Source organism: Notechis scutatus, chromosome Z (assembly GCF_049901735.1).
Source record: "Notechis scutatus isolate UNSWTSFEM ecotype Mainland chromosome Z, rNotScu1.2, whole genome shotgun sequence".
Lineage (NCBI taxonomy): Eukaryota > Metazoa > Chordata > Lepidosauria > Squamata > Elapidae > Notechis > Notechis scutatus.
The window spans coordinates 103,129,375-103,147,503 of record NC_142025.1 but is presented as its reverse complement, the minus strand read 5'-3'; the positions used below and the strand labels follow the sequence as shown (position 1 = coordinate 103,147,503).

Sequence of the window (18,129 nt, the reverse complement as noted above, 5' to 3'; positions counted from 1 at the left end):
GAAGAAGCCAACTTAGAAGGACAAAACGAACAACGATTATTTAAGCGGGGGGAAAAGGAATTAGAATTAAAAATTTGTGGTCTGATGGGATGATAAAAGGGAGAATGGTTCGGAAAATGGCTAAAGAAAGAAGGAAAAAACAGAAAAAGGAAGTGCAAAAGGAAAATCAAAAGAGGGGGGGAGAAAAGTTTAATAACTGGAATGAGAAAAGGAGAGGAATAAGAATGGGGAAAACAGAATTAAGAGAAAGGACCAGAAAATAAAGAACAGGAAACAAACAAGGATGAAAAGAAGATACGCTGTTCAAAGAGTGAGAGCTAATGGGTGAAAAAAAGGGATAAGGAAGGGGATTCCGCAAGGCAATAGGTTGGGATGTATAAGAATATATTGAAAATAGTATTTTGTAATGTATAGATGATTTATAGAGAAAATATAAAGCGGAATCAGAAAAATATATATATATATATATATTTGTGTTTTTATACTAGATAGGGAGATTGATATTAAGGAAGAATGAATGTGGTTAGCTCGAATTATTAACTAGAGGGGACAATTATATTTACAGATAAGGACTGATAAAATGACAAATGTGACAGAAAAAAATAATGAGAAATGACAATAGAAAGGAGATGAGAATTTTGGATAACATTGAAAAATAAGATATGAGAATATACTAAGAAAAATGGAAGGAGATATATTAGGATTTGGAATTGAACAAATGAACATAGAATTGAGATGAGAATTTTAGATAATATTGTAAAATAAGATAAGAAAACATGAATTGGGATTGGATAAGCCTAATATTTAATAATGATAAGGATGACGTAATATGAAATGAAACAAATAAAATGAATAGGTAACTATGGTCATGTTTGTATTGAGATGTGAAACCTGGAACCATACTGCTTGCCAAATGAGAATTTTTTATTTTTAAAAAACAATTAAAACAGGGTGAAAATTGAATAATGGAATTACTAGGTATGTTTAACTGATATGGTGGTAGGCATTTGGAGAGAATAAGATTGAAAATAAATACTGAAAAAGTATGAATTAATATGAATATATGCAATGAGAGATGTATGATATATTGATGTCACACTGTTAATGTATAGTTGTTATATGTAGATTAAAATAAAAAAAATTTGGAAAAAATAATATTTATAATTTACTGGACTCAGTTACGTTTATATAGAAAAAGATTACCAAAACAGCAATCCATTGGAGATGTAACAACGATGATGCTTCTTTAAAACACATGTATTTAAAATTCTTTACTAATGCTTTATTAAGTTTGGGAGAAATTATTGGATGGCATAAATACAATTATATGACAAAAGCAAACATTTCTCTCCAACATTCAAGAAGCCCAGAAATAGAGTTCAAATATCCACCCAAAGTTTAGTTTTTGCAGGCAATGCTGGTTAGATCCCTAGGGCCTCCTTGAGGGTCTGTCCTTTGGGGGAGACCAAAGCACCTCTCAATTGACTTCCAGACATTTTCCACAAAGCCTTGGAGTATGGTGTGCTTTGGAGGCCCAGAGGGCAAGGGGATGGGGGCTCATGGGAGAGGATGTGCACCAGGTGTTGGGTGTCGGTTATTTAACATGTTGGTATGCCAATGAAGGGTTTTGGGTCTCTGGTAGGTATCTCTGTGCCACCCTCACTGTACCCTGGAGCAAGACTTTCTCCTTTGTACTTCCACTCCAGAGCCCTGGACAGAGGTAGGCACACACCCAGTCCAGCCCTCCAGCACTGGATCCTGCAGCTGACCCCAGCCCAGCCCAGTTTCCCCAAAGGGGGCATCTGCTTACTTTCTTCCTTAAGGGCAAAGCTGTTGCCAGTGCCAGGTGCAGAGGCAAAGGTGGAGAAGTGACGGTACGCAGAGGAGAAGGGTTGGGTACAGAGAAGGTGTAGGAGCGAGAATCTGGGTGCAGAAGTGGAGAAGTGTGGGGGAGAATGGAGAAGCGAAAGTGTAGGAATGAGAATCCGGGCGCAGAAGTTGAGAAGTATGGGGGAGAATGGGGAGGCGAAAGCCAGGTGCAAAGGCGAGGAGTTGGGCTCAGAGATGAAGGCCGGTTGGCTGGGCGAGGTGAGGCAGACAAGCTTCAGCTGTCGCTGGAAGAGTGAAGCATGTGCACACCCACCCACTGGTATAGATTGGGCCAATGCAATGCAGGCTGGTCCCTTGCATTTTCCAGGATGTCCCTGCAGGCCCGATTTGACCGCTTTGCAGGCCGAATCCAGCCCGCGGGTCTTGAGTTTGACACCCCTGATTTATGATTTACATTGCTTTCATCTCCAAAAGACTGCATTAGAATATGCAGAAATATAAATACAGAATCTTTTGGCAAGGTGTTACATATACCTACTATGTTTCAATTCTCATAAACTTTTTGGAGAATGAATGCACGGTTGCACAGGCCAAAATGGCACTGGCCATTCTCAGACCTTTATTTTTCTGAGGAATAATTTTTCTGTCTCATAGAATTGGAAAAAGCTTTTCTAGCCAATCCTCTGCTTAGCAGACAGCACTTTCCAGCTCTCTATTATTCAATTTAGAATCTCAAAAATATTTTCACACTCACATCTCCTCCAAAGTCTGTTTCAGCTGGAGGACCACCATTAAAGTACCTGAAAATGAAAAGAACAAATCCTTAGAAAACAAAAGGAGGGAAAAGTTATCCTAAATAAATATGGAAGTAGAAATTCAGTGATGATAATAATAAATCATGGCAAAATCACAAACTGTAATGGAATTGAAATACCAAATGACTAAATTACCAGGAGCCATCAAATTTCTGGGCATTTTATAATTAGATCATATCAAGCATGGGCCCTTAAAAATAAGTTTAGTAAAGAATATATCCAGAGGATGAAAAAATTGTTGAAGACAAAACTGAATTGTGGAAACATCATCAAAGCCATCAATACCTGTGATACAATACATTGCTGGAATTATTAACTGGACATAAACCAAACTGGACAGTTTGGATTGAAAAAAAAAAGAAAACTAACAAGTATTCATTATGCATTACATCCCTGTAATATCTGCTCCCCACCTCCCTGAAATGGAGGCACAGGTTTATTTCGAATCAAACAAACTGTTGAAGAAGAAAAACATGCATTAGCTGATTAGAAAAGACAACCAAGAACAGGCATTAATGCATATTAAAATTGAACTTACTGAATGTGCAGGAAATAAAATATGAATATCAAAATAATGTATTGAAAAAGTACAGAATGTTAGCAAGGGGAAACATTACATGGTCACTTTCTACAACAGACTGAGGGGAAAGCAGGCAAAGATAAGCTTGGCAATGACAACTGGAAGATTAAAAAAAGAAACTCAAGGCTTGATTTTGGCTGCTTAAGAGCAAGTTATATCAATTAATGCAATCAAAGCCAGAATTGAAAATTTGTCAAATGATTCAAACTGTGCAAAGAGGCAGCAGAAATGGTAGATCATACTCAACTTGTGCAAGAAGATTGCACAAACTGATTATAAACAGTAACACGATACAGTAGCAAAGATGATTCACAAAAGTCACACAAGAGGGCTTTATTCTTGGGCAGCCTCTTCGGCAATTGAAAATCCTGCAAGCATTCTCTTGTGATTTTTCTAAGGCTTGTCTCATGCAATTTTTTGAGGCTCTGGAGCACAGAATCTGGAGGAGAGCAGAGTGTCTGGACAGGAGATGTGGAAAAGCCCCTTTTGCTGTGGGTTCGTGAGTGGGGGTTGACATACCAGCAGTCAAGGTAGGCATTTTCTGAATTTTTGACATGCCAAGCCCAAAACATTTGCCATCACTGACCTATACTAATTTATTAAAATTTTACACTGGTCAACTCTCAATGACTGGGCAGATCACAATAACAACCAAATCAATAAAACATAAAGATAAAAGGAAGCAAGTATGATGAAGCATTGTGCTTTCCCATTTACACACACACACACACATCTAAGAGTATGTAAACTCTCTTTTAGAGAGTTTATTAATGTTCCCTTCACCCAGCCTCAGAATTGCCCCAAATAACTCCAGCCACAAGCAGACCAAGATTAGTCCACAAGGCAATGGCAATAGTCCTTAAAACAATAGAAAGTTTCTCCGACAAGTCCACCAAACAAACTTAAGAGTTACCAAGCAAAACTGAAAGTATATCCATGACAGCTCACTTGACAAGTGAAGTTCAGTCTCCAAGGCACAAAATCAAGCAGTAGCACAAACAAATACACAGCTACAAACCAAACACATTGTTCCCAGCAGTGCCTCCCTCTGCCTGCCATGATAAATAGCTTTCCAGTGCAGCCCATCAAGAATTACTTCTGAGTAATCCGGAAGATCTCCTTTGCTCTTGTGTATTCTCTGCCTTGTGTGCTGTCGGATCCAACACAGAAGGCAGCTCCTCCTCCTCCTCCCTTTCACTGACCTCAAACTGTCCCCAGCCGAAGCCCTCCGTAAATCTCTTTCGGCCAGCAGTTCAGAGTCATTAATTAACCCAGTTCCTGATGTGCAAAGAATGAGCTCAACCTCTCTCAAGATGGCCTCCGAGTCAGTGGAGTCATCCAAGGGAGACATCACAAGCATATGGTCTTACTTTCCCTTACCAAAGGTCTGTGTGAATGAAGATCCAGATCTTCACACCTCTTCTAAACAACTGTGTGGGGACCATTTGGATTTCAAGAGGATGATCCAAATATCTGTTTCAGAGGACAGGCACTGCTACGTAGAATGCACCTTTATGGGGTCCTGAGAAGTGATTGCTTAATTGAAACAAGCCAGAGCACACCAACTCTGAGCAGATCTTATGGGAGTTAGGCAATGCCTCAATAATCTGGACCTATATCATGAAGGACTTTATAGACAAAGCCCAATACCTGATTTTTTGCTCAGGTTACACTGAAATCATTGAAGTGCATAAATGGTATTCTGGCTTGGTTACTTAATGTTTTATCACTGACAGAGCTAAGAATAAATTGTAGACATTCTTAGTGCTACCTGAAGACATTTTCATATCTGAGGTATATAAAGTAATATTACCCCTTCCTGGTTTTTACAGAAGGAGTTGATTGGAGAAACTTTAACACTGGTAACAAGATAATTGGCTCAGATTAGACTACAGGTTTCGGACAGTTTGCATGGCATATAGCTGGAAAGCTCCATAACTGCTACATGAGAAGATTCCCTCACTTTGGCGAATGGTAGTGATTACTTTGATATTGCATATATTGTTTTATTGAATTTAATGTTGTGAATCTAACATCAGTTTGAGCTTGTTAACTTAATCTGGAATGTTCATTTTATTCTCAATTTATCTTCTTCTATGTTCCCTGAGACTCCACCATTTAGAATCTAGAAGTTTATTCTTTCTATATGCTTGAAGTTCTATTCTTCAATTAGGAAAAAAATGGGTCCTCTATTTTACTACCAACTTTGTTCCAACATACTTCAATGCAGAAATGCATCACATCAGAACAGTTTCTACAAACCATGGTACATATTACTAGGCTTACTAAAGCCAGAATACAAGTTGTATATACAAAACACAATAACAGCCAATCACATTTTACTAGTATTGTTTTCTACCTACAACCTTCACTGATAAATTAAGGGAAGCAAATGATATCCTGAGGCTGTGAATACTCACTCAATTGCAGGAAGAAGATAATGCTTGCGCAAAGATTCAAAGTAAGGTCCAAGATTGGCGGTGCCTTCAATAACGAACACAACATCAGAAACCATCCCAATAGGTTGAGCAGGCATGTCCAGCATTGGTACCACCATCTCCTTCAGCTACCATGAGATGAGAATAGAGAAGAATAGTAAAACAAAATATTAAAGACAAAAGCCAGTTGAAATAAATGACTTCTTAGTATTTATTCAGTATTAAAAGAGGACTAAATACTGTACAACATAAGTGAACTATCTCTGGACAAGAAAACAATTTACATTAGACAAGTGTAAGAACAAGAAAAGTAAGAGACTAATAAATGAAAAGTGGAATGAAATCATATGTAAGAAGAGACAAAATGGACTACAATGGGCATCATATCCTCCCATTAGTTCAAAATAAAAGATTCCTCCAACCAAAAGCTTTACCTCTAAATGTTGTTTCACTACAACTCCCAGCAGAACTAGCTTTCTGAGCCTAAGATTATGAGGCATGAGTGAGAATTATACTTCAGCAAGATCCCCAAAACCTCATTCTCCATGCCTAATGTTGTATAATTTCCACAGCCAGAATCCCAACAAATCATTTCCAGTATTCCTCACTCCATATGTTCAAAACACACAGAGGGGTTCTGGGTAAAGTTGATCTCGACCAACATTTAATTCCCAGAGCAGTTAACAGATACTTATAGGAAGCCTCCAAGAAAGAATGAAGGCAATTCCTTCTTATTCTTCACCTTTACTACTAATTCTTATTCTTCACCTTTACTACTACTACAAGAGCTATTCCGATAGCCATAAGAGAGTTGCCACGCCCTTTAGTTGTTAGAAAGGCCTTTCATGGCTGTACCTCTTTTTTAAAAATTAACCAGATTATCAGCTGTCACTAGCATCTTGTTATAATGAGTCCCGTAAATTAAGAAACTGAAAAACAAACATTGCTTCCGCGACAGCTTGGGCTTTGTTTGCTCTGAATTTACTCTCAAAGCTTCATTTATTAAAACCAAAGCTACGAAAGAGAAATGGGAAGGGCTTGTTTTGGCTTTGCTGAAATGAGCGATGGAGGAGAAGCAGGAAGGTTATTTGTGCCTCGCACTCGGATTTTCTTTCACTTTCCCTCCACCCTTCAATAAATGCCTCTCCCACTTTGAATTCTCTCCCCCTCCCATTTGCATTCCCTACACCCCCCCTCCCCACATCTCCGTACCCGAAATAGACATCCGGCTTCTACAGTTCACTTATTTTTAAAGCCACAGGAAACGCTTACCTTCAGGTCCGCTTCGGCACGCATGCGCACATGAAAGAGGCATCAAATTATTTTTCATTCTCTCTTAATAATTAAAGAGTCCTTTTGCTCACCCACTTCCTCCCGGAAAGAGCGAACGAATCACAGACCGGTGGAAGGGGGCAAAGTAGAAAACAGCCAATCATACATGAGCACTGTTACCATAGCATCGGCTGTGCTTACATCCCGGCATACTGTGGGTTACTCAATATGGCGGCAATGGGTCGTGAGAATGGAGATGTGGTGGACATTAGGCAAAAGGAATAGAAACAGCGGAGTCTTGCATTCGGTAGAGTTATTCCCGCTGCCGGTTCAGTGTAAGAAAAGGCTCAAAATGTGGGAGGAGGCGGAGAATTCCGTGATTTTGTTGTGCCTTACGGCTAGTAGTGGAGTGCCCTTATACTGTAGGAGCAGAGGAGGGTCTACAAAACAGCAGGTGAGCGTTGTCCATCCTGCTTTTCATTCCAATTGATAGTGAATCACTTTATTTTAAGAAATACTTGTTTTGTGGAGTCCTCGGTGCCTTTTGAGCAGGGATTTTACTTGCAGTTACCCAGTTACCCATCAGTGGTAGTGAATATGGAGTTTGCTCTCTATTCTCCAATAATCAACACTCAGCTAAACAGGGATCGGCATCAGAGAAACAATGAAGCAGAAAACAATATCCTAATCAAATAGTATCAAAGAAAAAAACATACCACCACCAACATTGGCAGGGCACATTTCTATATATAAACGGGGAGCAAACCCCACACTCACTAGCACTGATGACATTCACTAATTGGCAACCAAACTACCAAACTCAAAGAGCAACAAGGACTTCCATAGTTCAACTCTGAGTTACATATATTCTCTTCTGTTGAAAATATATGCTTGCCAAAACGCTCATATTGGGAGATGATGATTGACTTGTTAGTCCAACAGTCTAAGAAGTTGTGTAGTTTACTTGGAAATAGTGCTAAAACACTTCCTACAGTGCTAAAACACTTCCTTTGATTTTTTAAAATCAAAGTTTTTAAAGTTTGGCATGATAAAAGAAACAAAAAGAATTAAAAATACTAGTCATCCAGATTGTTATGAAGGTGGGAAAATGATATATCTGGTTTGACAAGTGCTCTGCCATTTTGCTAAAAGTTACCTATTAAGAAAAGTGAGGAAAAAACAGTGCTAAATATTTTGGAAAACTATTTCCAGTTTAAACAGATAATACTGCCTGTCTATTGTAATTTCATATGTTCTTGTATGAATGTTACACTAATGTTTATCTCTTCTTTCCCAGTTACCCTTTTCTGTCATTGGCTCCTTGAATGGGGTTCATATGTTTGGTTCCAATTTAGATGTCCAGCTGATAGCAGCCCGTACAGAGAATACTCATGTGATGTGGAAAGTGTTTCATAATAGGTATGTAGAATCAGGAATATGTATGCTTCCAAGTTGTCATGTTACTAGCAGGTGGTCTGATTCTTCAGTAGGCGCATATAGGCTAATTTTTGCAACAATTAAAGATCTTTCAGATTTTATAACTTAAGTCTTAGTGTGAATACTTTTAGAATATTGAAAACTTCAATGTTTCAGTAATTGCAACACCGATATCTAGAACTTTCTGCTAATAATCAGATGGTTAGATATCTTTATCTAATGCAAATCAACTACTTTTAATTGTCCCAGGTCCTTCTGGTACTGGTTTCCTGAGTTTTTCTTAGTGTGAAGTGTTCTCGCCCTCTCCATGCCAGTTCAATTTCTTGAAGAAGAAAATTGTGTGATATGGAATTAAATATGCCTATATCAATTTGTTGTAATTTTTGCTGATTTCCCATTGGCTGTTCAGTATGCTGTTAATGCCTACTGAATTATGTGGAATAACAACACATGATCCTAATGGTACTCAATATTCATTTTTTGAAATATTGTCTATTACATAACTATTTTTGTCTTGAAAATAAATAAATAAAATAAAAAATAAATGAAAACATCAATATGCAAATACCCACAATTCAGTTTTATTTTATTTGAATATCCCATTTGTTCATGATACAACATTGGGCCTTCTTATTGAAGCAGGCATTGTAACATATATTAATGTTATTATAACTTTTATTGCTAGGTAAGACAGTCTAGAGAAAGATTTTCTTTCATTCCTCACACTTGCTTAGGTTCGGGGAGGTTCATTTTGCTATTTCTTTCACCAAAGTGCAATTATTTCAATTTAGGAGTAGAAAGGGCTAGGATTAAGAAATTTCTTCTTTATTCCTGCGTTTCAAGATACATTATTTATGCTGCCTTTCTTTTATACTTTTGACATCTGTTCTAAACTGGAATGGCTAAAATGAAAAAGACCTAAAAATGAATAAACTGGGAATTTTATTTCATTATCCAGTTCTATTAATCTTCAAAATGTATTTTATATGTAAAGAAATTCTTCCAACTATTTCAGATTAACATAGCATATTGGGCCATATCAGTAGTTTTTATTCATCTTTTCAACTAAATATATGTTTCTAGATTTCCAGAGTTCTTAAATATACAGTATAAAAATGGAAAAAGATTGGAATGCAGGAAGAAAAAAACAACTTGAGGTACAAGTTCCTATTTACAGAATTGTTATAAACACAGTTCAGAGAGTAGAGGGAAATATAAGAAAGTTTCAACAAAATTCTCTTTCCTTCTGTATTCACAAAGCAGTTTCTATCGACTGTGGACATTCCAGCTGAGTTGAGGGTTCCTATAAATTATTTCAATCTCTTGCAGCTATCTTATTTCTTCTTAAGGATTCTGAAGTTCCACTAAGCTTTGGTGAAATATTGGATTTCTTCTACATAATTTTAAAACTTGCAAAATATAGGAAAGATATTTTTCTGTCTATTTGCTATAAATATTTTGCATTCAAACACTATCTTCAATTTCTCTTTTGTTTGTTGTTCCCAGTGTCACCCTCATTGTCTTGTCCTCAGAAGAAGATGCCAGTGACTTCAGTCTTGGAAGGCTTCTTGAGAATGTTTTCAATGCCATGGTGAGTAATCAAAATATGACCTCTGTAAAGGAAATTGGAAGATAAACCTAGTCCATTGGGCAAATAAATAATTTCAAGTAAAACAATTATTTCATCTGTTCATATATATGGATGTACAGGTTAAAAATCCTATGAGCTTATACAAGCCAGATTTTTCTTATCGTGGGGAATTAAATGATGATTTATCAGGAGGTTCTTTTTCTAGTAATATAGAAGATCAGTTAGTCTATTTTTATAGGAAAATTTCCAGTATTAAGGATGAAAATATCTTTCTTCCTATGCTCTTGTTCTCCCTTCTAAACTCACCCAATTTCCCAAGGGCTTGTTTCTGCATCTGAATGGCATGATATATTTTAATACAGGTACTAATACTGGGCCTGGAGGAACTAACAAATGTTCGTAATATTGAACGTCTGAAAAAGGATCTAAAGGTAATGTCTGACCTAATTGTCATTAGAAATGTGGAGAGAGGAGTAGGTGTATATCATATGAAAATGGAAGGCAAGAATGCGGGCTGCAGAGGAACTTTTACTTGGGAGTTAAGAAAGGATTCATTTTTAGGAAATGTTTCTTTTTCCCCCTATAATAAACTCTTTAGTCAGTTGAGAGACTTCTTACTGATACTTTTATATCAAATCTTATATGGAAAAACATTTTATGCCTACACTTTACCCTTGGAATCACCTGTCTTTAGCTTGTGGCAGATGTCTTCTGCAAGCATGCAGGACTGTTACATCAAGAAATTCTAGCAATAGAAGAAGTAAATTAATGGTAATTCTTATTGTTCATTTCACTGCATAATAAACTAAATATTTGGAATATTTTAATCCTTTGCCATTTAATTATTTCTTGCACAATTCTTTCTCTAGTCATGTTATAAACTGATTGACAGTTTCCTGGAACGGGGCAAAAGTTTTGCTGATTTGACCCAGTGTGTGGAATGTATTATGATGCCCTCCAGAGCAATTATGCAGGTGAGACCATCTAATTTTCTCTTCCCTCCTTCAATATGTCTCAACACATTCAGTCTTCCCTTTTAGTCAAGGATTTTAGAAGCTGATGGAAAAATACCCTTCTGGAAAAATAGATCTATGAACAATTTCTCCATCAAAACAGTTAAAAATAGGGAGTATTTCAAATCTGATGTTTTTATTCAGGCATAAATATACATTTTACACCTCTTGTTAAACAACAGCTTTTGAATGAATGAATGAATGAATGAAATGTTGATAGTGGTCCATTCTAAAGTTATTTGTTGCATCTTATCTCTTTGTATTTATCTATGTCTCATAATGAATAATGAGAGTATATAAATTATAAAGGGTAATTTGGGGAAGTATCTGAAGAAGAAACCTCCTATTCTGGAAAAAAAAATTGTTTGAGAGGTGGAATGTAATCATCCATAACAGAAATGCAGCAGGTCAATGGTGGTTTAGAGTCACTATATTTATACTGTTGGGAATAGTCCTGGCAGTATTGGGCACTGTCAATTAAGTACTAATTTATGTCTAAAGATCATCACCATTGCTTTGCTATGCGATGAACCCAGTATCATCCTTCTGTAGGGCAGCCTAGTTCCTTTAAATTATTCCCGAAGTATAAGTTGCAAAAGTGTTCATTCCTCCTGGCCTGCCTGTGTCCCACAATAACTTTGTGTTACCAAGGTAAATGAGGAATTATTTGTCTACCCAAACTACTGACTAGATTTGTAGCATTAGCAGGAAAGAGTATTTTGTTTACATACTTCCAAAATAAACAAATCAAGATAATTTGAAAGTAAATGGAAAACTGAGGAAAGAAGTGGATAAAAGATAATTAAGAGGTAGAAGGAACTATTTACATATTAGATACCAATTTGTAACAAGATGTCCTGGCTTCTTACTATCTTTTCTGTCAATTTTTTAAATCATTCTAACTTGTATCCATTACTTTGCATACATGCAAACAAATCTTAGTGCTGTCTTGTTCTTTTCTGCTCCAGGAATGCCTAGAAGCCTTTGCCTCTGCAGCAGAATCCCGGTTTGGTTGCCTGCTTGTGGGCAGTCATATCTTATGTGCAACTGAACAGTGGTGGCAGCTTGCAGCCCCAGAGGCCATGCTGCTGGTGTGGCTTGTACGTTCCCTTTCTCCACATAGTTCCCGCGATCTGCCTGTTTACCTTCCCCAAGGCAGTCCCACGGTGAGCAGGTTAAAGATTTGAGAAGGAAATGAGGATATGTAAGTCCATATTTCTAATTTTTCCCTGTCCCTTTGTTCCAGTAGGTTCCTCACCGTTTCCTGACTTTTCAGCTTGTGCCTGATATGCAAATAGTATTGCTCTGTGGGCCTAATCCCTCCTTACAGTGCCTGACTGATGAGGTGAGTGTGCTGTATCTCAAATGTTTCTGATCTCTGTATCTAGAAGAGCAGTTTATCACCCTTTTTAAAGTACACTTGGAACTGTCCATCTGTTGGTTAAATTTACTGTTCTATTTGTTGGCCATTGCTGATTTACGTCGTGGGTTTAATGAAGGAGGCATACTTGAAATCAGTAGTGCGCAGCTACTTCAGATTAATGACCATAATTCAGCCCTCCAAATTTCTGGGAGGAGAGGTGTGATAACATTTTTCACTTGACTTTGGAGATTTTAAGGAATGGGAACGGTTTATTTCTTGGTGGCTTTTGCTGTCACATTTCAGTGTGTTGGGTTGCCTAAGGTGCATATAAATAGCAAGATGCCTGTTGATCTTTGAAGTTGGGGCCAAATGTCTGTTGAAGCTTTTCTTTCTTTCCACAGCTAGTTAATAAATTTTGGCAACCACTGCTGGATCTGCTGAAGGCAACTGCCAGAGGCCCTGCCAGATGCCTACCACCTGCCATTGTCCTTTCTCCTGGTATCCTAGGGTGAGTTTCAAATTTCTGGGTGGTCCAAGAAACTGATTTCATTTAGGATGTGGACTCCGTGTTTGTTAAATTACTTTGTCTTCTTTTTAAAGTCTCCTGTGGCATTCAGGGCAGTACTTTTACCATTCTTTCCCAAGATATAAGCCATGGGCTCATCTCTTACAGGTTACTGCTAATTAATCAAGACCAAAGGAAAAGCCTCTTTACGTTGCATCCTCATGGGGCTTCAACTGAAGGTATAGCTCATACATTCTTGTACTAGGAGAGGACAAATTAGGAATCCCTTCTATTTTAGTAATTATGAAAATCATAAAACACTGACATTTATGGGATATGAAAGGGTGGCCTGCTAAAATCTCATCCTGATCTCCTTCTTATAGGATCTGAAATGTCCACAAAGAATCGGCTCTGTGCCCTCCGTTCTTTCTATGCTTTAGTTACTTCCTTGTACTTTCCTTGTGAGAAGCAAGAAGAATACACAGGTATATTCCCATCTTTCTGTTGAAATTTTTTTTGCACACTGAGCTTTTAAACATCTGTCTATTCATAAAAATTGGAAGAAGTCCCGTGTGACTAAAAGAATCAATAGGCACCAAGACATTCTTCAATTTGTGCTTGTATTGTACATGACAAATTTGGTGGCCATATATACTTTAATAAAACTAAAATAGTTGAAAGTTTAAATACTTTTAGAGTAAATAGCAGCATTCTTTAATATCTAATAATACATCCCAGAGTTGATCTTTTTGTTGCATTTCTTTGGAGCATTTATATTGAAAGGTTCCTGTAGAACATGATCAAAAGACCTCACAGGGTACTGTCCGGAAAATAGGAGGAGGAAAATAATTTGGATATGTTCCCTATCTTGAAATATTTGTAAAAGTAATATAGGAGGGATATAAATAAATGAATACATAAATATTTTCTTTTCTCCAGTCCCTCTGCAGGAGGACTTTCATGCTGGGTTTTCCCATTGTCCTCAGCACTGTTATATGGTCTACACTACGCACAAAGCCTATGTTATCCATGAGAGGCAGCACCAGCTCTTCTTAATCGTGAAGTCAGATGTACCTACCTTTGCTTTACGATCCTTAGCAACCTGCACACTACAGGCTCTCACAGCTGAAGATTCGGCCTTTTGACTTATCTTGTTGAACTCGATGATGAAATTTGGAGTGGTGAGCTAGAGCCCCTCAGTATGGTTAGAGTGACATATTTTCATTCAAATGTTGTAATGAAATTTTCTCTGTGCAAATGATGATTAGGCTGCAGAGAAGGATTTTGAATTTATGGAAATTTCAGAAACAGGAGAAAGTGAATAATTCAATGCAATTCAATTTCTTCTATCCTCTTATGTAAGTAGGAGGCAATACAGCTAATGCAGCTGTAGGTGATGACTAGTCTTTGGTCTCTATTCTCCATGTGTTAACATTGGTAAGAATTTTGTCTCTTATAACTTTATGAACATTATACACTAACATAATTTTGTCTCTTATATCTTACTATACATTATACACTAAGAAAGGTGCTTGGGCCAGTCTTAGCCATGATGTGATTATGTAGAATTCAGCAATTAATCTTGAGAGCCAGTTTGGTTAAGTAGTGGATAAGGCACCAGGCTAGAAACCAGGAGTTTGCAAATTTTAGTCCTACTTTGGCATTCAAGCCAGCTGGGTAACCTTGGTAACCTCATGCCCTCTCAGCCTAACTCACCTCACAGGGTTGTTGTGAGGAAAAGAGGAAGAGAAAATATTATATAAGTTCACTGTCTTGCACGATTTGTAAAAATAATAAAGGTGGGATATAAATAAACAGGTATGCAAGCTGTACTGTGGCAGAGCTACTGAACTAAATTTTCCTTTTAAATACATTTCAGCAAAGTACTAGCAATAGTACTTAAATTTATATACCACTTCATAATGCTTTACAGCCCTCTCTAAGGGCTGTTTACAGAGTTAGCATATTGCCCCAAACCATCTGGTCCTCATTTTACCAACCTTGGACGGATAAATGCCTGAGTTAACCATGAGCCAGTCAGAATCGAACTGCTGGCAGCCAGCAGAATTAGCTTGCAACACTGCATTCTAACCAATGCATGAACTACCTCTCATGCATTCACCTATAAATAGAAGGCAATTCTGTGTATGAATCAGGGGGAGGGGGAATGTTAACAGAAATTGATACTACCCTTATTTATAGCTGGCTTCTGTCATTGCTTCATTAGAACAATCGAAGAGCCTTGATCATATACATTTCTTTTACTGTGTAATAAAAAGTATACTGAATAGGGCCATTTTGATCTATATACCTTATAATATTCTCACGAGTTTTGATGGAGTTAAGCCAACCAAGCCAGGAGGCCAGGTGCAGAGGAGGCACTCTCATTTGCATCTTAGACATTGAATTTTATGGGGGTGGGAGGGAGGGAGGGAGGGAGTCATAATGAGGAGTGGGTATTTTTTTCTCCAAAGACTTTGGTCATGGGGAATACACTGTTTATGTTGGGCTTAGCTTTCTAAGAGATATTGAAGGGAAAAGCAATGAGAAAGTGGTATTTTGCAAAGACTGTGCTTTCTACACCTAGGAGGAACATAACTGGAATGATCGGAGTGTTTTCCACTTTAATTGTCACACTTTTTAAAGCTGTATCTACTGGTGGGAGTGGGAAAAGCACAGACCTTTCAAGATGCCTTCGTCCACTACAAGTAGTCCTCACAACACTAATTGGGACTGGAGTACATTTGTATGCAACAGTTGTAAAGTATGACATCATGACTGCACTGCTTAGCAACAAAAATTCTGACAATTCTAGTTGTCATTGTTAAGTAAATTTCATGCCGTCATGAAGTCAGGGTGTTGTATGATTATCTACTGGCTTCCCCATTGACTTTGCTTGTAGAAATCTGGCAAAAAATGTTGTAAATGGCAAACACATGACTGCAGGACATTGTGACATTGTAAATTAAAGATCAGTCATGAGTACCACTTACTCAGTGTCACTGTAAATTTCAATGATCACTAAACTAGTGGCTTATAAATGAGGACCATCAAATGAGGAAGACATTATTTTCTTCTGTATATATATTTGCCTATCTTTGCATAAAGGAAGGCAGAGCTTCCATGCTTTCCACCACATGGAGAAAGCAACTCTGGTGAGGCTCAAGCTTATATATAACTAGTTCCATACCACTTAGCTGAACATCCTATTGCAAATGCTAGGGCCAGGCACACTGTGAAAACGTAAGTGTATAGTATGCGACAGTTCTCTATCCATTTCTACCCTGTCCACATATAAAGAGCAGTATGAAACAAATCAGTCAGCGGTGTGGGGGGGTAACCCAGCCTGGCTTGATTCTGGCTCTCCCCCACTCTCACGGTTTTATTAGAGTCACATGGAGATAGATACAGGCATTCAAAACCCAGATAAACTAAGATGCGCTAGTTAACACCTACACAGCAGAGTAACATGGAGCCCGGGCCAGCATGGGAAGCTGGGACACCCCCAAACTAGCATGATCTGAACCCTTCCCCTCTCTTTTCCAAAATGCACGGAGGGCAGCATTCCAGAGTCCATCTCCCAAACTCTTGTACCTGCTTGAGGCACTCCTTCCTGGGAATTGAAAAGATGGTGAGGGGAGGCAGAAGAGGAAAGAAATTGTCTCTTTCCCTCTCATCTTCATGTAGTTTCCTTCTAGAGCTGAAGAAAGAGGCAGTTGCTGTCAAAATTACGTTCCCACAAATACACGTAACTGTAACACTGGAATGATCATATCAAAGGAAAAGGAGAATTTACATCCCCATCGCTGGGGAAAACACACAAGGCAAAGAAACACAAAACGACTGCCTACAAGAATATCCCCTCCTCCCCAAAGACCCACACAATCCTATTCCTTCCCCTCAGCCAGCTCAAGGGGAGCCAGAGAAGCTATCCCTTTCCTCAACAGAAAGGAGAAAATCCATGGTGAGAAAATAAAGGTACATATTGTAAACAAAACTAAAATGCCAGCTTAAAATCATATAAAAGTAGTGGTAATGGGTGAAGAATTAAGACCACAGATTCCAGCCTCATCCCAAAATGAGATGGACCAGTTCACTGCATGGGACGAAAGCTAGCTTTCTTCCAAAATTTGCCCTTTTGCCCAAGGGATGATTACTACTGAAAGAATGCCCTGCACCAAAACCCATCATCCCTCCCCTAACCCAGTCTGATTTTGTCTAACCAAGGGTCCCATACTTTTGCTCCCCCTTTGCTTATCCCGCTTGATGCTGGCCCGGGCTAGGCAAGGAGAACACAGAGGTTATCACAACAACAGGCAGGGAGCAGTACAGTCTTTCTGGAGGCCCCTGGTTTGGAGAGTGTTGGGATGAGATGTACAGAGGCATCTAGTGTGCAGGAATGGCCTCCCCTTCCTATGGTGTGGCAGATGCCTCAGAACTGCTGGGAAAGCAGCTCACAAAGGTGCTTTGAAACAGACTCCTTACTGGTACGAAGGGTCAGCCGGTACATCTGCAGGAACGATAAAGGAAAGTTGGTTAAAAGAGAAACGCTTAAACATTATGCCCCTTCAGTTGTCCTAAGCTTTCAGCTACACCTCTTCTTCAGTTTTATCTGTATTTCCCATTATTTCCTTACAAATCTCAGAAGTCTCAGTTTCCCAATTTTTATGCTTTTATTTTAGTGCCAACTTGTATGTCTGAAATCAGACCTTCAGTCCCAGGAGCCCTCACCTGTGCCTGAGCATTGGGTTCCAGTCGCAGCAAGCATCCAACCTGCAGTGCTTTTGTCTGGATGATCCCAGCTCCTACGTAGTTATCAGGGTTTGGATCCACCTTCTCCAGGAGTGCACTGCCAAAACCTAACAGCTGTTGGAGAAATAAACTGGAACTTAATTGGAATTATACAATTGCAATAGAAGGTCTACTGCAAGTTACACCCACCTTAGAAAGCTAATAATGGGAGAAAGATATACCTTCAAAATTGTTTCAGAAGTCTGCAGCACAGACATTTATACAATGGCTGCCTCTTCTGGCTTGATGTTATGCCAATTTTCACAAGAAAAAAATCTGGTGATCAATGGAAAAATCAACAGTCCTAAATATAATACACTAATATTCCCAAACTAATACTAAACAACGAAAGGAAACGTGTTCCATGATGGCCCTGGACAAACACAATATCCAAAGCTTTAATCTTTACTCATCTGAGCAAATTAGTAGACATTCTGATCTGAAATTAAAATAACTGGATTAATTGCCCTGAAATAAATACAAGCTTGCAAGTC

The 18,129-nt window shown here is 38.3% G+C and overlaps 3 protein-coding genes and 1 long non-coding RNA gene across 12 annotated transcripts in view; 1 reads left to right on the top strand and 3 right to left on the bottom strand.

Annotated features, from left to right (window-relative positions):
* The window catches only part of MED25 (mediator complex subunit 25), a 23,045-nt gene extending 15,894 nt beyond the window's left edge, over positions 1 to 7,151 (bottom strand). For 2 of the 7 annotated variants that reach the window (XM_026669611.2, XM_026669612.2), the window contains exons 1-3: positions 6,876 to 7,011; positions 5,646 to 5,791; positions 2,585 to 2,630 (exon numbers count right to left, since the gene is read on the bottom strand). In XM_026669611.2, coding sequence (XP_026525396.1) covers positions 2,585 to 2,630; positions 5,646 to 5,782 — 183 coding nt within the window. In that variant the 5' untranslated portion in view covers positions 5,783 to 5,791; positions 6,876 to 7,011. Of the gene's footprint in view, positions 1 to 2,584; positions 2,631 to 5,645; positions 5,792 to 6,097; positions 6,241 to 6,875 lie in introns of those variants that run through there. The other 5 variants (XM_087945994.1, XM_087945995.1, XM_087945996.1 and 2 more) reach the window with 4 other exon arrangements.
* FUZ (fuzzy planar cell polarity protein) lies at positions 6,991 to 18,129 on the top strand. The gene is made up of 12 exons (XM_026669618.2): positions 6,991 to 7,389; positions 8,233 to 8,354; positions 9,879 to 9,963; positions 10,326 to 10,394; positions 10,833 to 10,937; positions 11,945 to 12,142; positions 12,226 to 12,321; positions 12,741 to 12,847; positions 13,013 to 13,083; positions 13,228 to 13,329; positions 13,784 to 14,025; positions 17,527 to 18,129. Exons 1-11 carry the CDS (start codon positions 7,102 to 7,104, stop codon positions 13,987 to 13,989), a joined length of 1,449 nt encoding a protein of 482 aa, XP_026525403.2. The 5' UTR covers positions 6,991 to 7,101; the 3' UTR covers positions 13,990 to 14,025; positions 17,527 to 18,129.
* LOC148129032 (uncharacterized) lies at positions 9,857 to 14,032 on the bottom strand. Its single transcript, XR_015745733.1, has 3 exons — positions 13,923 to 14,032; positions 10,648 to 10,708; positions 9,857 to 9,985 (listed from the first exon to the last, which is right to left on the bottom strand). It is a non-coding gene; the product is annotated as an uncharacterized LOC148129032 (long non-coding RNA).
* The window catches only part of LOC113413415 (AP-2 complex subunit alpha-1), a 40,393-nt gene continuing 38,428 nt past the window's right edge, over positions 16,165 to 18,129 (bottom strand). For all 3 annotated transcript variants that reach the window (XM_087945990.1, XM_087945991.1, XM_087945992.1), the window contains 2 exons: positions 17,576 to 17,710; positions 16,165 to 17,354 (listed from right to left, as the gene is read on the bottom strand). In XM_087945990.1, coding sequence (XP_087802116.1) covers positions 17,277 to 17,354; positions 17,576 to 17,710 — 213 coding nt within the window. In that variant the 3' untranslated portion in view covers positions 16,165 to 17,276. The remainder of the gene's footprint in view (positions 17,355 to 17,575; positions 17,711 to 18,129) is intronic.